The sequence below is a fragment of the Oryx dammah genome, unplaced genomic scaffold (genome assembly GCF_014754425.2).
Source record: "Oryx dammah isolate SB20612 unplaced genomic scaffold, SCBI_Odam_1.1 HiC_scaffold_27, whole genome shotgun sequence".
Taxonomy (NCBI): domain Eukaryota; kingdom Metazoa; phylum Chordata; class Mammalia; order Artiodactyla; family Bovidae; genus Oryx; species Oryx dammah.
In genome coordinates, this window is record NW_024070211.1 from 62,844,807 (window position 1) to 62,866,130 (window position 21,324).

The following is a 21,324-nucleotide window of genomic DNA, read 5'->3' on the forward strand; positions in this document are numbered from 1 at the left end:
ACTGAAGTTAGTTCACCTTTTAAGGAATTTCCCCAAAAGTTCCACCTACCAACTTCTACTCACATCTCATTGGTCAGAATTTAGTCATGTGGTTATCTCTCCATTAACCACAAATAACAGCCTGGGAAATGTAGGTTTTCACCTGGGCACAGATTGCTAGGCCCCAACAAGATCAGAGCTTCTGTTTCTTCTGTGTCTTAACAAAGAAGAAGGAAAGAATAGATCTTAGATGGGTAATTCTAACTAGTTGGGGGCAGAACAAAATTTTGTTCCTGCAGAATTGTTAGAAGTACTGAAGAAACAAGTCTAGGCAATGCTCCCAGAAACAGTCTTGCTTCACCGGTTTGATTAATCTCAGAAACACTTTTTCTGCCACCCACGCCAGCAAAATGGTGACCTCTATCTAGCCTATTCCTTCATATCACTTCTAGATCAGAGCCTTGATGAGTGCATCTTATTGGTGGAAAACTAGGTCATAGATCTGCAAGGGGGGCTGGGAAATGTAGTTTGAAAATTTGACCTTAAGAATGTGGGATTCACAGTTGTGATAAACCAGCATATACCATTGATTTTAAGACACATGGGTTTTTTTTTTTTTTTCTTCACATTTTCATCAGGATGCTTCTGACTGTTGGTGATGATAGCTCTTGGCCATTTGGCAGTTTTGTGATGAGTTCACATTGTACATACATGTTAGTACTTCCTTATAGTATAACGTTGTGAAAGTATCTTTATCAAAAAGGTGCAGATGATGCCATATGATCCTGCAATCCCACTCCTGATGTTCAGACAAAACTAATTTAAAAAGATATATGCATCCCAGTGTTCACTGCAGGACTATTCACAATAGCCAAGACACGGAAACAACATAAATGTCCACAGACAGATGAACGGATACAGAAGATGTGGTGCACATATTCAATGCAACACTACTCAGTCATAAAAAGAAACGAAATAATACCATGTGCAGCAGAATGGATGGACCTAGAGATTATCATTAAGTGAGTTAAGTCAGACAAAAACAAATATCATATGATATCACTTGTATGTGGAAGCTAAAAAAATGACGTAAATGAACTTATTTACAAAACAGAAACAGACTCACAGACATAGAGAACAGACTTGCGGTGGCCAAGGGGGAGGGGTATGGGGAGGGACAGGTTGGGAGTTTGGGATTAGCAGATGCAAACTATTTTATATACAGAATGGATAAACAGCAAGTTCCTACTGTAGAGTACAGGGAACTATATTCAATATCCTGTGATAAACCATAATGGAAAAGAATATGAAAAAATAATGTATATAAATTAATCACTTTGTGTACACCAGAAATTAATACAACATTGTAAATCAACTATACTTCAAAATAATTTTTTTTAAAAAGGGATAAACAGTGCTCCCAAATGCTGCACCATCAATGCTCCACCCCTGAACGCAGGATGCAGAACCTACAGGAAACATCTCTTCATTAAAACAGGACCCAGAAGAGCTGTACCTGAAAACATAGAGAACATCTAGAAATAAGTTAAATGACCTCCCTTACTTATGTTCTCCATTTTTATGTGTGCACAAGAGAGATAGACACCTCAGGAAAGAAAAGATCTTTCAAGAACCAAATGCAAATTCTAAGTGATAAGAAAACATTGTATCAAGTTTAATTTCCAGTGTTTTCTCTTCTTGGTTCATAAAATAATGGATTACCTTACACTGATGACATCTTAGATTCAGTGAAATATTCTGTCGAGCATGGGGAAGGGGTCAAAAGACTCTAGGCAACCAGGACAAAGTCTGTGTTGGTGAACAGAACAGTGAGGAACTGTTCCTCACTCCTGACCACCCGGAGCAGCCCAGGAGGAGCGGGGCACGTGCTAGTGAACATAGGGCCCTGGACCTGTGGGCAGTGTGCCTGGTTCCACTGGGTCAACTCTCGGGACTCCTCAGGCCACACAGGGCAGAGTGTGTGTTCTGGCCAATGGACCAGAAATACCTCCTAAGTGTACCCAAGGCCTGGAAGGGAAGCATGGCTTCCTGGGAACCCCATGCTCCTGCAGGTGGAAGCAGAAAGCTAGGGAGCAGCCCCAGGGCGAAGAATCCTGCTTCTTCCTAGGGCTTGGCAGGTTAGGGAGTCCTTCCACGCCCACTGCGTCTTTGCTTCCCCAAAATTCCACACTCCACCATGGGACTGCATGTTCGCTTGCACACTTATCTTCCTGTACCAAACCTTCAGCTCTGTGAGGATGAAGGCTATCTGTGTGGTTGCCCAACCCGTAGTAGAACTCAACAAATACTCATTAAATGAATAGAATGAATGAATATGCTAATGGATGACAGGGACGGGAGGAGGACAGTGAGACTCAGAGAAGCCCCTGGTGAATGGTAGAGCTGAGGGTTTTGCCATCTGCCCCTCTTCCCTGTGCATTTCCCACCTGCCACCTTTGGACAGGCCCTCCTGGGAGCAGACTCTGAGGTGGAGATCAGGTGCAGGGAGTTTTATGGGGCACGCTGTTAGCATAGATGTCAGTGTATGTGTAAATGAGTGCAGGGAGGGGAGGGTTGAACTGCAAGGCAGATGCAAGGAAGGCTTCAGCCAATCCCATGGCAGCTCTGAGCCTGGGAGAGCCTGGCTGGGGCACAGGACCTGGGCCTTTATATGTTACATTGACCAGACCTTGGGTGTAGGCCGCCCAAGAAAGGGGACATGACAGTGGAGGGAAAGTTCCGGAGAGGTGCCCAGCTGTAGGTCAGTAGCCAGCATTCCAAGGGGGTGGGCAAGAGCAAGGCAGGTGTTCGGACCTCAAGGGAATGGCTGGACAGCACCCTGCAGCATCTATACATCATCTTGAGATAGGGGAAAAAGTCATTCTGGAAGAGGGGCTGTGTGCATTTTCACTTAAAAAAAAAAAAAGCCTGCCATTTCCATCTTGGCGGGTCTCAGGAAGGTAGACGTGCTGCTAGTAACTCCAGACTTTATGGGAATGTGAAGGCGCATCTTTGAGAGCCAGTGAAGGTCTTGATAGAGGATCTGGCACCATGTAAAGGAGACAACAACATGTGTAACTGGCTGGTGGGATTCCAAGGACAAAAGGGAAGCAGGGTGTGGTGAAGAGACATGGGAAGTCAGGAGACCTCAGCTCATGCTGCAGGTTGCCCTCCACACTGTGTCTTGGCAAGTCCCTCACCCATGTGCCTCTGTTTCTTCATCTGTAAAATGGGAATAATATTTCTTGCCTAGTGCCCCTGTCAAGGTAAGACAGATACCAGTCTCCCCCTGAAATCCATTCTCCCATCTTCCTTGGTAAGAAACCCCTGAGCTTTAGCTGGGCCTGGGCCATACCTTAAGAACTATATTTCCCAGTTTCCCATACAGCAAGGTGAGGCCAGATGATTAGGTTCCAATCACTGTAAGTAAGAAGAAGAGGTGTGAACATCTTCCTTGAAGAAAGAAGGAGTTCCCTTTTCTGTACCTCTTTCTGGTTGGCAGGAGTGCTGTCAAAATGGCTGGAGCTCCAGCAGCCATTTTAGACTATGTTGTGACCTTGCAAATGCAAGGTACACATGGCAGAGAAACAAGGTATAAGAAGGCTGGGTTCTTGACACTGTAGAATGTGAGGCACTCATTATCTCTAGAACAGAGTTTCACAACCTGAGCCCAGCTGACATTTTGTATCAGATAAATCTTTGTTGTGGGGGCCTGTCCTGTGCATTGTAAGATGTTCACCAGCATCCCTGGCCTCTACTCACTAGATGCGACCCCACCCCCTGAGTTGTGACAACCAAAAATGTCTCTAGAGATTGCCGTGTGTCCACTGGGGGAGTCAAGTCATCTTGGGTTGAGAGCCACTACTCTGGACCAGTCTAGTCTGTCCAATAGGAATATAATGCAAGCCACATATTTAAATTTAAAATTTCTAATAGTAGTCACATTTTTGAAAAGTAAAAATAAACAGGTGAAATTAGTTTTGATAATAAAGTGTATTTAACTCAATGCAGTCATTTCTCAGTATCTCCAGAGGCTTTGTTTCAGGATCCCTGCAGATACCCAAATCCAAGGACACGGAGTTTTGGACTCACTGCACACTTTGGAACATTCAAGAAGTAGTGAACACTCATATTGGTGATCTGCAACTGAACAGCTAACTGTGTTTAGGAAGCTGGGAGATGAGGCTCTGCATCCTTGTCTCCCTGAGTCTTACCAATGGTTCCAAGAGGCAAGCGGTATGTTCATCTATAAATGAAGTCTCAGCTCTAAGAGCATGGCGGGTGCAGTCATGTCCAGCCAAGTTGTCCTCTCCCAGGCCGAGGCACTGACAGCACTGACAGGATCCCTCTCCGGGACTGGCCACCCTCTGAATACTTTCCCCAAGTCCCTTCCCCTCCCCAGCAGCAACCTGTGTCTCCATGACTGGTCAGTGTGAGTATACATTTCAGCCCCCCAGCTCAAATAGGATCCACAGAGGACTCACAGCCTAACTCACCCCTCTACCCACTCTTTCCCACCCTAACCCCCACCTCGAAAGCTGCTGATTCAAAGAACACTCTTCAGTAAACATTCATTGTAACTCTGCAGCAGAGAGGTTAAGTGACTGACCGAAGGCAACACAGCCACTCCACTCCCCAGAATTCAGAGGTCACCTGGCCCCTTCCTACACCAGGGGTTAGCCTGTGGCTCTTGCTTTATTGTCCCCCTAGAGAACCACTCTCCTTGCTCTGCACCTTTGCAGGTACTCTTCCTTATGCCTGAGAACCCCCTGCTGTTTTCTTTCACTTAAAGAAATCCTACCTCCCTTGAGACCCAGTTCAAATTAGCCCTCCTCTCCTCCCCCAGAAAACCCACCTGGGTTACCCAGCTCTAAGATCTCTGGACAGTTCTGGCACCCCTACTGTGCCTTCTGCAGACACGTGTGCCCATGGGCACCACAGCTGGGGAAGAGCCCCCAGGAGTCACACTGATGAGGAGGATGGGGCAGAGGGGAGGGGGTTAACCCTTTGGAATGCTGTGCACAATTTTATGTTACTCCCAGAAGATTAGTTAATTGCATAATCGACTATACTGGTGATTCTCCTGTTGGAAGCGTCTCCTATGTTTATTTGTTTTTTGTCTGTGCTGTGCAACTTGCAGGATCTTAATTCCCAGATCAAGGACGGAACTGCGGTCCCAGGAGTGGGAGCATGGGGACTTAACCACTGGACCATCAGGGAAGTCCCTCCCAGTTTCATGTCAGTTCACATCAGTCAACTCAGATGAGCAGCTGCTAAGTGGCCTTTGTGTAATGGTCCCATGCCATGTGCAGGGGACACATTTCCAAGGAGGATGTGGCCCCTGCCTAGGTGAGTCCAGAGCCTGGTAGGGGCACAGACTCATGGAAGATTGCTGCCTTCCCACAAAGGCTGTCAGCTTCCAAGGGCCTCAGAGATCCCAGCCTCCCCCAGATGTCGGGCGCACATTGGGTGTGTTGGACCACAACCCTGGGCACAGCTGCCCCACCCATGCCCTGACTTCAGCCAGGGGCTGAAGGCCAGAACCAGAATAGGGCTCTGAGTCCAGAGGTCCAGAGTCAGGAGGCTTGGATTCAAATCTGGGATCTCAGCCACCTTGCCTTGGGCAGGTCGTGCCAATGTTTGGAGTCTCGATTTCCCCTCCTGGAGTAATCACAGTGAACCTTGCAAGGGTTGTAGTGGAGACAGTGTGTTCATGAAATTAATGCCTGCGAAGAGTCAGTGCTCAGCAGATGAGAGCTTCCTCCCTGTTCCCTGCCTGGGGCTCTGCCCCTCAGCGGGAGTCAGGGTTCAAGGTACTGTCAGGAGGGCCTGGCAGGCCAGAGACCAGGTGCAGGAGGGCTCCCTCCTGCCAGTTCTGGGCCCATCCCGTTCCCCTGCCTGGGCAGTGTGCACAGCAGTGAGGGCGGGCCAGCCTCCACCTGAAGGGCACTGCCCCCTCTGTATTTGCAACCTGCTGTCCCCAAGCATGTGGGCATAACAGGGCCCATGGAAGAGGATCACCCCAGGAGAATATCCCTGCCCATGAGCTCCATGGGGCCCTGGGCAGCTGCTTGGGAGCAGACACACCTCTGGTCACAGCATGCTTGCCTAGACTCCTGTGAAGAAAGAAACACAAGGCCTCGGGACAGGAACTGATAGTACCCAAAAAGTAATAATTCTCAGCTCTGACCTCGAAACCCAGCTGTGGCATTCAGCTTCCTGAGCCTCAGTTTCCTCATCTGTGAGATGGCGTGACAAGCCTACTTATCCCAAATTCCAGGGAATGGCACCAGGCGTGGCACAGAGTAAAAGTCAATAGTCCATCATTAGTGAATTGTGGATGTTTACAAAATGAAAAGAGGGACCAATAGGCCATTGCCTGCACATCTGTCTTCTACACACTAGTCTGGGAGCCCCCAGGTCCAGGCTGGGCCTAATTGAGCCCTGCCACACCAGCAACCCACAGGCAGGGGTGGGCATCCTACTTCACAGAGCATGACTCAGATGTTGTCCTCAAGGCACAGCCAATCCTATTCTCAAGAGAATCAAAATCTGGGAATTCCCTGTCAGTCCAGTGGTGCCAGGGCCTGGGTTCAAACCCTCAAGAAACTAAGATCCTGCAAACTGCACTGTGTAGCCAAAAAGCAAAAAAGAAAAACAAGAGTCAAACTCTAGGAATGGAGTGAAGGTATGCAGTCCCCTACAGGGACTGAGAGTGCTGGTCATTCCTGAGAGGCTATGCTTACTGATCCTAAGTCTCATCACCACCTTGAAACTAAACCTGATTACCCCTATTCACCAATGGCAAGGCTGAACTTCAAAGGGCCCAGTACATCATCTCTCCGTTGGTATGAGACAAACCATGCTGCCTCTTTGTGGATTAAAGCTCTATCCATGTGTTTTCTTCTAGGCATTCCGGGCAGGGTACAGTGGATGGCTCATTTCTGTTTCACGTGGCATCTGCTGGAGCATATCCACCGGCTCAGCCAAGACAGCCCCTGCTGGTAGCTGAAATGGCTGGGGCTCAGCTGGGCCCTTGGCCTTACCTGGTGGTTCAGATGGTAAAGGTTCTGCCTGCAATACAGGAGACCCGAATTTGATCCCTGTGTCAGGAAGATGCCCTGGAGATGGGAATGGCTACCCACTCCAGTATTCTTGCCTGGAGAATTCCATGGGTAGAGGAGCCTGCCAGGCCACAGTCCATGGGGTTGCAAAGAATGGGACAGGACTAAGTGACGAACACACGGGTGGGCCTTTCTCTCCAACAGGGCAGATAGACTCTCCCCTGGGTGGTCCAGAGCTCTGAAAGAATGGAAGCAGAAGCTGCCTAGCCTCTTAGGGTCAGCTGGTCCTGGAAAACCTATGTTCTGTGATCAAAGCAAGTTCTAGGACCATTTCAATATGAGAGGCAGCATGGGTCTATTTACCCCACCCAGGGCCACACATCCTGACAAAGCCAGGTGGGAAAGTCAGGTCTGAGCCATCGTGATCTCCTTCCCACGTTTGGTGTTCTTTCTCCAGGTTTTTGCACAGGCTGTGTGCTCAGCTGGTGACTCTCCTCCAGCCCTGACTTCACAGATGGGCCTAACTTCCCCAAGCCCATCCATGAGGAGACATCACTTTACCTGGGAGACTTTCCCTGAGCTCCAAAATCCTCCCTGGTATTCACTCCCACTCTTCAGGAGCTCTGGACCACCCAGGGGAGAGTCAGTCTGCCCTGGTGGAGAGCAAGGCCCACCTGTGTGTGTGTTAATTACCCAGTCCTGTCCGATTCTTTGCATCCCCATGGAGTGCAGCCTCCCTCTATGTTCTTGATCACACTGCACTGTGATTGCTGCTCACTACCAGCACTCTCCCCTGCCTCTCCAGTGAGAATGAAGCTTGTGAAACAATGCCATTTGCAGCAACGCGGATGGACCTAGAGATCGTCATACTGAGTGAAGTAAGTCAGACAGAGAAAGACAAATGTCATATGATATTGCTTATATGTGGAATCTAAAAAAATGGTACAAGTGAACTTACAAAACAGAAACAGATTCACAGGCCAGAGGGTAAGCAGGGGGCGGGGAAGATTGGGACATTGGGATTGACATATACACACTACTCTATATAAAATAGATAACTAATAAGGACCTGTGCTACCGTATAGCACAGGGAACTCCACTCAATAGTCTAAAATGACCTATATGGGAAAAGAACCTAAAAAAAGAGTAGGTACATAGATATAGGTATGTATAACTGACTCACTTTGCTGTATGCCTGAAACTAACAACATTGTAAATCAACTATACTCCAGTTAAAAAAATAAAAAGTATGTAAACTTGCACCTAGCACCCAGGGGCACATGGCAGGTATTCTGGAGGTATTTGCCCAGTGAAGGAACCCAGGAAGGAGCTCTTTCTATACCACGTCAGAGTACCTCCCGTAGCAATACTGGGCTTGTCATGGACCCTCAGACAGAGCTGTGTTCAGGATGCTTATTTGAAAGTTCCCTTGAAATTAACAACTATGTAAGGGGTGGAATGCAGGTCAGGAAGCAATAGTTAGAACTGGACATGGAACAAAAGACTAGTTCCAAATAGGAAAAGGAGTACATCAAGTCTGTATATTGTCACCCTGCTTATTTAACTTATATGCAGAGTACATCATGAGAAACGCTGGACTGGAAGGAACACAAGCTGGAATCAAGATTGCCGGGAGAAATATCAATAACCTCAGATATGCAGATGACACCACCCTTATGGCAGAAAGTGAAGAGGAACTAAAAAGCCTCTTGATGGAAGTGAAGGAGGAGAGTGAAAAAGTTGGCTTAAAGCTCAACATTCAGAAAACGAAGATCATGGCATCCGGTCCCATCACTTCATGGGAAATAGGTGGGGAAACAGTGGAAACAGTGTCAGACTTCATTTTTTTTTGGATTCCCTGGTGGCTCAGACAGTAAAGCATCTGCCCGCAATACCGGAAACCCAGTTTCCAGCCCTGGGTCGGGAAAATCCCCTGGAGAAGGAAATGGCAACCCACTCCACTATTCTTGCCTGGGAAATCCCATGGACAGAGGAACCTGGTGGGTTACAGTCCACGGGGTCGCAAAGAGTCGGACACGACTGAGTGACTTCACTTTCACTTTCATTTTCATTTTGGGGGGCTCCAAAATCACTGCAGATGGTGATTGTAGCCATGAAATTAAAAGACGCTTACTCCTTGGAAGGAAAGTTATGAACAACCTAGACAGCATATTGAAAAGCAGAGATATTACTTTGCCAACGAAGGTCCGTCTAGTCAAGGCTATGGGTTTTTTCAGTGGTCAGGTATGGATGTGAGAGTTGGACTGTGAAGAAAGCTGAGCGCCGAAGAATTGATGCTTTTGAACTGTGGTGTTGGAGAAGACTCTTGAGAGTCCCTTGGACTGCAAGGAGGTCCAACCAGTCCATCTTAAAGGAAATCAGTCTTGGGTGTTCATTGGAAGGACTGATGCTGAGGCTGAAACTCCAATACTTTGGCCACCTCATGCGAAGAGTTGACTCACTGGAAAAGACTGATGCTGGGAGGGATTGGGGGCAGGAGGAGAAGGGGACGACAGAGGATGAGATGGCTGGATGGCATCACCGACTCGATGGATGTGAGTCTGAGTGAAGTCCGGGAGTTGGTGATGGACAGGGAGGCCTGGCGTGCTGCGATTCACAGGGTCGCAAAGAGTCGGACACGACTGAGCGACTGAACTGAAGGGGTGGAAAGGAAGTAGGAGTATGTGAGGAAAGCCCCCTGACAGCTCTGAGTCGCCCCGCGTGGAATCCTGAGGCTACAACAGCCCATTAGCGGAGATGGCCAGACTTTGATACTTTTGTCTGGATGGTCAATGGGGCCACCCCACCAGGGGAGCTACCTTGGGCAAGGCGACTCTACAACAGAGTCCTTGGGGGCAGGGGCAGAGTGCTGAGGACTGTCTGCTGTGCTTTCCCTGTGGTTGGTGCAGTAAATCCATCCTTGAAGGGAGATCTGAGTGACAGGAGAGCAGTGGGGAGGTGGTGGTCACTAAGAGCTTCCCAGAGCGGGTGGCCTGCCAGCTGTCACCTTGGTTGGAAGGAGGGGAGCTGGAGAGCAGACTGAGGGAGGATGTGACTCACCTCCATGCTTGTGGGAGCTGGAGTTCTGGATCCCTGTTTCCAAGGGACATCATTTGATTCCGTTAACACCCAGGGAGAGAATATGCAGCTCATCTGTGCCAGGCAGTGGTAGTGGGGGTGTGGCTCTTGTTGGATGTAGGTCATGGTGCTTTTACCTCCACCCCCTCCTAACTGCTGCACCCCTGTGACCCACTGTCTGCACTCCTTCTGGACTGATCTTTACAAAAACAAATCAGATATGCAACTCCTCTGCTGAAAACACAAATTAGATCAAAACCCCAGCTCCTTCTTTGCCAGGGTCTGGGGGTCCCTCTTTGATCTGCCCCGCCCACACTCCCACCTCACCTTCTGAGTTCACCTGTGGGTCACCCAGCCCCAGGCCATGCCCAAGTAGGTCATCCTCAGGGCTTTGCCAATTACTGCTGCCCTTGTCTGGAGCCACTTTCCCTCTGGATGTTCACAGAAGCACTTCCTGTGAATTCAGAAGGCCTCAGCTCAATGTCATCTCCTCCAAGAAGCTCTCTCTGATTATTCACTTGAGGCATTCCTTTTTCATATTTACTCAGCAAATATTTATGGAGCACTCACTATGTCCCGGGCTTCCCTGGTGGCTCATACGATAAAGAATCCCCCTGCAACGGGGGAGACCTGGGTTCGATTCCTGGGTTGGGAAGATCCCCTGGAGGGCAGCATAACAACTCACTCCTGTATTCTTGCCCTGGCGGGCTACAGTCCATGGGGTCGCAGAGTCGGACATGACTGAGCGACTAAGCACAGCACAGCAGCACCATGTCCCAAGCACTTTTCCAGGAGATAGGGATAACAGAGTGAGCTATAGAGTCCAAACCTTGTCCTCTTGGAGATTATACTATACTGGGAAAGAGATCAATACTGAAGTGTAGATTAAAACAAAACACGATTTCTGAGAGTGCTGTGAAAAAGCAAGAGCAAGTTAAGGCGACAGCGTGCAGGGGTCGGGGTCTCAAGCTCACAGCTCCGTCATCCACCCACGGTGAGGGTGGGAGAGGGAAGACACCAGGGCTGCGGAGACGGTTACCTGGGCCCCACCCTCGAGGGCGGGATACGGGCAGTACGGGGCCAGATCCCCGCCTGCAGCCTCGCTGCACGCTCGCGTTCGCCGCCCTGGAGGCGCGCTCGCTCCCGGGAAGGGCGCGCTTGTGCGGGTCACCAGGTGAGGCGGCCGCGCGGCCTGGGGGCGGGTCCGGATGAGGCCCCGCCCCCGAGCCGTCCATAAATGCGCAGGGCGGGCGGCCACCGCCGAAAGGAGCGCTGCTGGCAGGTGACCCAGAGGTTGGCTCGCCCCGCGTCCCGTCCGCCGCGCGCCTGGGTCGGGCCGGGCTCGGAGCCCCAGCCATGCTGTTCTGGCACACGCAGCCCGAGCACTACAACCAGCACAATCCCGGCAGCTACCTGCGGTAAGGGGCTCGGGCCGGGGTCCGCGGGCGGGGCGCCGTCTGACGTCCGCGGGCCGGGGATCCCGAGCGCCCTCGCCGCCTCCTTACTCTGTGCCCTTTGTGGACTGAGGGAGATCTGCCCAGACTCCCGCCTGGGACAGACAGACCGACCCTGGCGAGACCCGATGCTCGGAGTTGCGGGCCAGCGCGGGAGGCGGGTTTCCAGAGCCTAGTGCTCGCGGGGTTACTCCCCCCGACGACCCCGGGCGGGCGCGGAGCGCACATCTCTGGGTCTCAATCTCCCCGGGGTCTTTCCACCTCTGCGTCTCTCCTCTCCCCGCTCGCGTCGAAGAGGAAACTTCCTGCCGTCGGTCTGGAGCTGTCCCGGGAAGTCTAGTCCCCTGCTCTTTGCCCCTCTCCGCCCGGGTCCCTCTCCGAGCCTCGCGTCCTCTCCAGTGTCCTTGGTCCGCCCGAGGGGCGAGCGAACGGCGAGCGCGGGCCTGCGTTCCGCCTAGCGGACCTGCAGCGGGGGCGGGCGGGGGCTCGGGAGGGACCGGGTGCCCTCTCACACTAGGTGGCCTTGGTATGTGGGTCCGAGGCCCGCACGTTGATTGCCCTTGATGGAAATCTTTCTTCTTCTGCAGGGATTTGACTAGTGCTCTTCAGAGGGAAAAGTAAGTCCTGCCTGTTTTGCAAAGTTCTCTCTCCCGTCCCCTTGAAGGAAGTGGCACCCCCGTTAGCTTCAGTTCCTGGAGGATTGTTTTTCCCTGTTGTGCAGCTGGCTGGGTACTAATGGGCAGTCATTTCACTTTCTGAACTCGCCTGAACCAGCTTTAGCCTGTCTTTATTTCCATCCTAGTCACAGTTTATGAAATGTGCCTAATTTAACCCAAAGGGCATTTGATGTGAGCTCAGAGAAAGTGAACCGTGGGCTAGACCACTTCACAGAGAGAGCTGTCCTGCCTGCTTTATTTTATTTTTGACCCCCAAAAGTTCCAACTCAGATTTAACAGTACAGGTGATGTGGAAATCCTAGTTTTGATAGATATTTGTCCAGTAGTCTTCTCTGAAGACAGCCCAATTCCAGCAGGCAAAGGAATGGTTGGGAATAAGTTGTATGTCTCCTGTATTTTATTCATGGGCAAGAGAGGTAGGAGATGGCATAAGCCTAGGGTTTTAATTAAGGACTTATGTCTCACAGCAGACCATGGTGATCCACCAGAGGCAGGCTGCTCTGGGAGGTGTTAAGCCCACCAGGCAGATTTTTTTTTTTTTCCTTGCATTGTGTGGTATATGGAATTTTAGTTCACTGACCAGGGATTGAACTCGAGTCCCCTACAGTGGAAGCCAGGAGTCTTAACCACTGTACCTCCAGGGAATTCCCCCCTGGGCAGATGTTAATCTGGCAGAAGATTGTGTCCATTCACTTACCTGAAATGCTACAATGGAATACATTTTTATTGTATCGCAGGATGCAATTTTAGTTGTAATTTTGCCTCAGTTTTAGTTTGTAGCGATTCAGTTTGTTACCATACCTTATAAATGACTTTGAAGGTGACCCTGAGTGAAGAAGTGAGTGTATGTAAAACTTCCTGGACACCGAGAATGTCATCCCTTTAGGGAATAATTCTCCTCTTGAACTAGAGGTGCCCTACTTTAAGAGTTTGGTATTGCATTCATCCTGATGAGGTGGTTGGGAACTGGGGTAAAAGGTGCTATAAGGCCATGTGGGTTTCTGGGGTCATATGGGGACCATGGATAAAGACTCATTTGGTCCACTCTCTCTTTTTTTATGTTACTTCTTGGAAGCCAGGACTTTCACACTTGGAGAAGTTGACCTTGATGGATGCAATGGGGAGGGTCCATGAACATGCCCCGGTCCCCCTAGAGTGAAGAACATCTTATTCTTTTGCTTGGTTTGTGCATTTAATTTTGGTCATCTCGTCACTGTGCAGCATTTCTTCAAGTTGTCTGACCTTCCTGGGGTAGTGGTCTGTACTCCTTTCTTCCCTACTTCCGTTTGATGTTCTGGTGACTTTTATTCCTCAGCAGATAAGGATACCAGGATTGAAATAAGTTACTGTTGAGTGATGGCTCTTCTCCCAACCCTGGCTACCTCCACCTTTCTTTTTTTTTTTTTTTAATTTAAAGGTAGCAGCCCATGGATTATTAACTTAACATGGTCTGGGCAAACATGAAATTATGCATTCCCCCAGGAATCAGATCTCTTTGCTTCTCCCCCATTCCTGGATAACCACTTAGACTGGGCATGTGCCTCAGTCTGGACAAGGGAAAGCATGAGGTGGGGGGACCCAGGGCAGTGGGTGGTGGCAGGGGCAGCCCTCCGTACGGAAGGTTTCTAGGTGAGCCACAGCTGGACTTTTCCTTCTGAAAGTTGGTCTGATATGCTGGGGTATGTGCCTGGCTTGTGTTTTAGATACTTGTGTATGGTGTTGTATGAGGAATAGATTGTATCAGTGACTCTGCTGTTTACATAGTGAAGTGGGGTCAGTGAATCTGATTCAGCACCCTGGACACTCGGAGGGTGGAGGCTTATCGAGATAAGGGCACAGGACCTTTTTTTGGCGCCAGTGTCCATGCTATAATCTCTTCATAATCCAGAGAGCTTAACCAAGTCCCTCTTGCTTGCAAGTCATTCATGTTCTCAAAGATTTTGTTTTTCCTTGGGGATGCACTTAAAAAAGCACATCTAGAAATAAGTTCTCCAGTCCTAGACTGATGTGAAGCTGAATTTTTGGATCTGATGGGAATTTTTGTTTAGAGGTGGAGGAAAAGAATCTTTGAGCATCTCAGTATTTTCCATTTGGATGAGAAAACTGAATTGAAACCATGGTTGTTCTTGTTTTGCAGTTCAGAGATATTAACATGACCCTTAAAATAGGGTTTATGGGCCAGCTGTCCTTTCTTTTTAGAAGTGTGGAAGTATGTCTCAGTTTTTATGAGTGAAGTACACAGTTTCTGTATTTGCATGGTTTACAGAGCCTAGGGGACAGGATTGTATTGGTCTGAGATGTGACCAATAGCTAGAAGAGTTTATTTAAAAAATAAAATATTTCATTTGAGTTCTTGTTATAAAAGCCAGACACTTGTGGATGGAAACCATGTGACATCTGAATAAATCTCTCAAAGGTCACATAATGAAAGTAGAATCATCCAGGATTGGTCTCCTCCATTGGGAAGCATTTTAGAGTATTTGTGACGTCGTATAGGAAGCTGGACCTGCCAGCTGCGCTAGGCTGGGCTGTGTTGCCATTGATGCTGCCCGAAGTTGGCCGCTTAGTCCTGCCTTTGCACATTGGCTCCGGGGGCCCTGTTCCTGACCCCTCCCTCCTGTGTGTTGCAGCGACGTCCTCGCTCTGCCCATCTTCAAGCAAGAGGAGCCCCAACTGTCCCCTGAGAACGAAGCCCGCCTGCCACCCCTGCAGTATGTGCTGTGTGCCGCCACATCCCCAGCTGTGAAGCTGCATGAGGAGACTTTGACCTACCTCAACCAAGGTAGTGCTGGAGCGCCGGGCCAGGGTGGAGCCTGGGGGCTGAGGGTACCACCCAGCAGTGGGGAGTTGACCTGAATGACTCATTTGGGCCTGTTTCCTCATCAGGGTGGGAGAGATGGGGTTTGGGAAGGGGTTTCTGGTGTCAGATGGCATCTGTTTCCTAGCTGTGAGACTTCCTAGCCTCAGTGTTTTCTTCCCCCAAAGTGGACACATCAGCTGTGTCTCACTCAGGCCAAACAGTGTTTCACATTCCTCATGTGGGCCCTCCAGGGAGCAGATGATGCTCGGTGAATGGCGGCCGTAGTTATACTTGCTGTTTGCTGGGGCCACAACTGGTGCCCTTTCCTGGACGTAGATTGAGCACCTTTGGTGTATGGGGTCAGCTGCCCTTTCTGGAACTGCACCTATCAGTGATGGGAAGGCCCATCCTCGAGGCTGGATTCCACATGTGCCAGGCAGGAGTCCTTTGTAGCAATGGGGACGAGCGTGCTCATCATGTCCTGGGAGAAGTGGCATGGGGCTTGGACTTTGCATTCCGATCCCAGCCCTTCCCAGCTCTGTGACTTCCCCTCGGAGCCTCAGTGTGTTCACGTGCAAAATGAGAAGTGTTAATTTGTGACATTTGAGAGAGTTAAGGTGTGTGAAGTGCAGTTTCCATTTCTGATGTTCTTTATCAGGACATATGGACCAGTGGCCTAACCGATGACCTTTCTGTGGTTTTTGTGTGGTTATGTGTCTGCGTTGATTGTCCTTCCTCCCTGGATCACCTCAGAGGCCCTGGCATCCAGTGGAATCATTGCCCCTCCATTTGGAATGGGAAGAGCCAAGGAGCTGGGGGATGCAGTGCTTTCTGGAGGGAGGCGGTGGCGGGGGCAGCAGTGTGGTTACAATTTATCCTACATGGGCAGCTTCCTTTCTGTAGAACTTTGACTCCCTGATTTCGGGAAGGGAAGTCCAGACAGGGTGGGGGCGGGATGGAAGACCAGCCTACCATCAGGCTTACCTCTGACAGCTCAACCTGCCCTCTTCTGGGTCAGAAACAAGCTCAGAATTAGCAGGTGGCTCTGTGTCTGCCTCTGGATGTGGCCAGGGGATGGGCATGCTTATCCCTGTGCGTGGCTCAGTGGCCTCAGTGGGTCCCCAGCCCAGGCTCAGGCAGCTCTTGGGCACCTGGCTCAGGCCCTGAGATCTATGTTCCATCTGCTGAGGCCGGTGACCCCTGATGGCAGGTGTCCTGGCTGGTGGAAGAATACCTCTGTGTGTCTGTGCTCGTTTGTGGAATGGCTTTGGCCATTTTCCTTTCTCTCTCATGGAAGGTCAGATGCTACCAACTTATGTACCTTCAAGCAGTGGTGTCCTCCCCCGGGCCTCTGCTCTCTTACCTAAGTGTCACATGAAGAAGCGGGGTGATGTTTACAGAGCACAGGGGTCTGGGGTGGTTCTTGTTCCTGGCCTGTCGTGGGGTCTGAGGCCCTGCTGGACCTGCTGCTGGTCTCGTGTGCCCACCTCTCCGGCTGCTTCCCACTCTATCTGTAAGGCCTTTATTGTTTCCCTTCCCTCAACTCCTTTCTTCCTTTCTTTAATCAGTCACCTTTGGGCAATGTTTGACAGTCAACACTCTACCTCTTTTAAAAAGGAGTTATCCTTTGCTCAATATAGATAAGTTGAAAGAGAGGCTAAAAGAGCTGCCCAGGGGTTAATTTGATGTATTTACTTTAGATCTTTTTTAGTTATATGTTCCTGATTATTGAAAATAATACATGTTCATCAAATAGGTAACTAATAAGAACCTGCTATATAGCACAGGGAACTCTGTTCACTGTTCTATAGTGGCTTATATGTGAAAGGAATCTTAAAAGAAAAAAAGTGGATATATGTATATGTATAACTGATTCACTTTGCTATACATTGGAAGCTAACACAACGTTGTAAATCAACTATACTCCAATGAAAATTTTAAAAAAAGAAAATAATACATGTTCATTATAGAAAACTTGGATCATTTAAAAAGCATAAGGAAGTAAGTTTAAAATTAAATTGAAATCTCTAATTTCACCTGAGAGCCGTTGCTAACCACATTTCTACATATTTGCATATGTAAAATTAAAATTATTACAGTGCTGCGATATGTGCCCTGTTTTCTTTGTTTACTATATTTATGAGCTTTTCTCGTGTCATTAAAAATGCTCTGAGAACTTACATTTTCGTAATGGTTGCACGTATTTCAGAGTTCTAGTAGCTTTGACTAGTCTCATAGTATGAATACTTAGGCTTCAGTGGTCTTTGTGTGAAATGTTGATTACTATTTTAGATGAATATAAATCAGAGGTACACCTACTGGCTCAAAGGAGTTAAGTAAGGCTTTTGCTACATCTTACCAAATTGACTTCTCAGCTGAATGTACCAATTTACAAGGTAGCCAGTAGGGTATGTTTTACTGTCTCTTATATTGGATATTGTTGCTTTTTACCTCATTAGTGAAACAGGATTTAATCTTAAACTAGCATTTATATCATTGCTAATGTGGCTGCATATTTAAAAATATATTTATTGATCTTTTAAATTTCTCTATCAGTTATGTTCATGTTCTTCACACACTTTTTTACTGGGATGGTTCTATCTTACTGATTGTAACAGCCTACCCTATATGAAGAATATCATATATTTTTTGTGATCTATTTATTTATGTGATAATTATATTTATTTTGTGATAATTAGATTTATGTGTGAGATATATATCTTGGGGTTTTTTTCAGTGTAGATATTGAATTTCAGTATATATTATCAAACCTTTTCAGTTTTCTAAAATAAGTTTTCTTTTATGTTTAGAATGCCTGCTTACCCCAAAATCAGCTTAGTGGTTTCCTAAATTTCATGTTTTTAAATTTTTACATTGCAATGCACTTGGAAGTCTTCTGGAAATAATAGTGTCATTTAGTGATACTTTGGCTTATTACTGCATAAAATATATTTATTTCTTTTTTTCCTTAGCCTTACCAGTGGGATTTATACTTTCATACGTTGCACTGGAAATTCGTGATGTGATCTAACAGTCTAAGTTTATCTTTCTAGTTAACCTACTAGTTGACACCTTGGTTTATCTCTTAGTCTCACTGGTTTAAATGCCACTTTGAAACATTTGAAAAGCATATTCTAAAGTACTAGTCCAGAAACAGACCCTTGTATAGATGTTTGTCCTGTACACCTGATATTCATTGATTTTTGCCCCATTTTTAGTTGCACTAATTATAGCTTGAAAATATGTCTCTTAGACATTTTTAATCACTTATTCTTAAGATAAATTTTTATAGCCATTGAATCTTCCTTCTATACTTAAATTTTTTTAATGAGATTGTATGCTTTATAAAGTTGTTTTTTGATTTTATTAAATACTTTTCTTATAATATTTTCTATTATAACCTCAAACACCACTTAAAATGTCTGCACCTGGATTATGATTATCTAATAAATTTCATCTTCCTCATTAGCTTCTGAGCTCATCAAGGGCTTCATTTCCTTTATCTTTGTCTTCTCCCAGGCTAGAATTCTACCCAGTACAGAACAAAAGTTGAAGGAATAAAAAACATAAAATGCCTGCATATTATTTCACTATTTTCTGTTATTATTTGGGACAGATTATTGTCATAACTCCCTGGTGGCTCAATTGGTAAAGAATCTGCCTGCAGTGCAAGAAACCGCCTGCAATGCAGGAGTCCCTGTTCGATCCCTGGTTCAGGATGATCTCTTGGAGAAGGAAATGGCAACCCACTCCAGTATTCTTGCCTGGAGAATTCCATGGACAGAGTAGCCTAGTGGGTCACAGTCAGTCTGTGGGGTCCCAAGAGTCTGACCCAATTTAGTGACTAAGCTGCTGTTATTCACTCACTAAGTTATGTCCAACTCTTTGTGACCCCATGGACTGCCACACACCAGGCTTCCCTGTCCTTTACTGTCTCCCGGAGTTTGTTCAGATTCGTGACCATTGAGTCGATGATGCCATCCAAGCATTTCATCCTCTGTCACCCGCTTCTACTCCTGCCCTCAAATCTATCCCGCACTAGGGTTTTTTTTTTTTCCAATGAGTCCACTCTTTGAATCAGATGCCCAAAGTATTAGAGTTTCAACTTCAGCATCAGTCCTTCCAATGAATAGTCAGGGTTGATTTCCTTTAGGATTGACTAGTTGGATCTTCCTGCGGTCCAAGGGACTCTCCAAAGTCTCCTCCAGCACCACATTTTGAAAGCATCAGTTCTTTGGCTCTCAGCCTTCTTTATTGTCTAACTCTCATATCCGTACATGACTACTGGAAAAACCATAGCTTTGACTATATGGACCTTTGTTGGCAAAATGATGTCTCTGCTTTTTAATACTCTATATAGGTTTGTCATAGCTTTTCCTCTAAGGAGCAAGCATCTTTTAGTTTCATGACTGCAGTTACCATCTACAGTGATTTTGGAGCTCAAGAAAATAAAATCTGCCACTGTTTCCATTTTCTACCCATCTATTTGTCATGAAGTGATGGGACCAGATGCCATGATCTTCATTTTTTGAATGTTGAGTTTTAAGCCAGCTTTTTCACTCTCCTCTTTCACCTTCATCAAGAGGCTCTTTAGTTCTGCTTTGGTTTCTGCCATTAAAGTGGTATCATCTGCATATCTGAGGTTGTTGATATTTCTCCTAGCAATCTTGATTCCAGTTTGTGATTCATCTAGCCTTGCATTTTGCATGATGTACTTTGCAAATAAGTTAAATAAGCAGAGTGACAATATACAGCCTTGATGTACTCTTTTCTCAATTTTGAACCAGTCATTGTTCCATGTCCAGTTCTAACTATGGCTTCTTGACTTGCATACAGATTTCTCAGGAGGCAGGTAAGGTGGTCTGGTATTCCCATCTCTTGAAGAATTTTCCACAGTTTGTTGTGATCCACACAAAGGCTTTAGCATAGTCAATGAAGCAGAAGTAGATGTTTTTCTGGAATTCTCTTGCTTTTTCTATGATGCAACAGATGTTGGCAATTTGATCTCTGGTTCATCTGCTTTTTCTAAATCCAGCTTGTATATCTGGAAGTTCTTGGTTCACGTGTTGTTGATCCTAGCTTGAAGGATTTTGAGCATTACCTTGCTAGCATGTGCAATGAGTGCAGTTGTTGAGGTAGTTTGAACATTCTTTGGCATTGCACTTCTTTGGGATTGGAATGAAAATTGACCTTTTCCAGTCCTGTGGCCACTACTGAGTTTTCCAAATTTGTTGGCATAATGAATGAAGCACTTTAATAGCATCATCTTTTAGGATTTTAAATAGATTACCTGGAATTCCATCACCTCCACTAGCTTTGTTCATAGTGATGCTTCCTAAGGCCCACTTGACTGAACACTGCAGGATGTCTGGTTCTAGGTGAGTGACCACACCATCATGTTATCCAGGTCATTAAGACCATTTTTTTATAGTTCTTCTGTATACTCTTGCCACCTCTTGTTATTCACTTCTGCTTCTGTTAGGTCGTTGCCATTTCTCTTCCTTATTGTGCCCATCTTTGCATGAAATGTTTCCTTGATATCTCTAATTTTCTTGAAGAGATCTCTAGTCTTCCCCATTCTGTTGTTTTCCTCTGTTTCTTTACATTGTTCATGTAAGAAGGATGTTGGATCTGTCAATTGCAAAGCCATTTACACCATTGGGTACTCGTTTCTCAGTGTAGCGTCAGTCCATTGCCTTACATCACGACTTGGATAAGGTGTGTTCCTTGTGAGTGTTCTGTCATCAACCCCAGTGACTAATTTTGTATGCAGTGAAAATGATTTGAGAAGCAAAGTTTGTGCTCTTCCTCTGAAATGGAGTCCTAAGGAGGAGAGGTAGATAGCAGTTAAAGGGAGGTCCACAAACTCCAGGCCAACCTCTTTGTCAGTGGCCAAAGGTCACTGTGGAGACATCTTTCCTGAAGACTGGAGCCAGAGGGAAGAAATGAAGTAGGCGGTGGGGGAGGAGTCAGGAAGATCAGAAGAAAGAGAACCTCAGGCAATCTGTGTAGGGAATTCTGGCTTTGAGATAAGAACAAGTTTGCAAGCATGGCTTGTTATGAAAAAAGCTTTGGTATTTCCTACCAAAACAACTCTGAAATTTTAAATACAGTGATGGATTTTTCCAGGAGTCTTATGTTCATTCATGGAATAAAACTTCCTGTCCATTGGAAGGAGAGGATAGTTCAGCGACAGAAAAACCACATCCAAAGGCAAGAATGGGCAGGGTGGGTTGCAATTATGCGTACTATTTGTGAAGAAGCCTAAGAGA

General features: G+C 47.0%; 1 protein-coding gene across 4 annotated transcripts in view; it reads left to right on the forward strand.

The window, feature by feature from the left end:
* The first annotated feature begins 11,463 nt into the window (after positions 1-11,463).
* TFCP2L1 (transcription factor CP2 like 1) overlaps positions 11,464-21,324 on the forward strand; it is a 69,000-nt gene continuing 59,139 nt past the window's right edge. For 2 of the 4 annotated variants that reach the window (XM_040228940.1, XM_040228941.1), the window contains exons 1-3: positions 11,465-11,539; positions 12,163-12,192; positions 14,883-15,034. In XM_040228940.1, the coding sequence (XP_040084874.1) occupies positions 11,478-11,539; positions 12,163-12,192; positions 14,883-15,034 (244 nt within the window). In that variant the 5' untranslated portion in view covers positions 11,465-11,477. Of the gene's footprint in view, positions 11,540-12,162; positions 12,193-14,882; positions 15,035-21,324 lie in introns of all 4 variants that reach the window. The other 2 variants (XM_040228942.1, XM_040228943.1) reach the window with 1 other exon arrangement.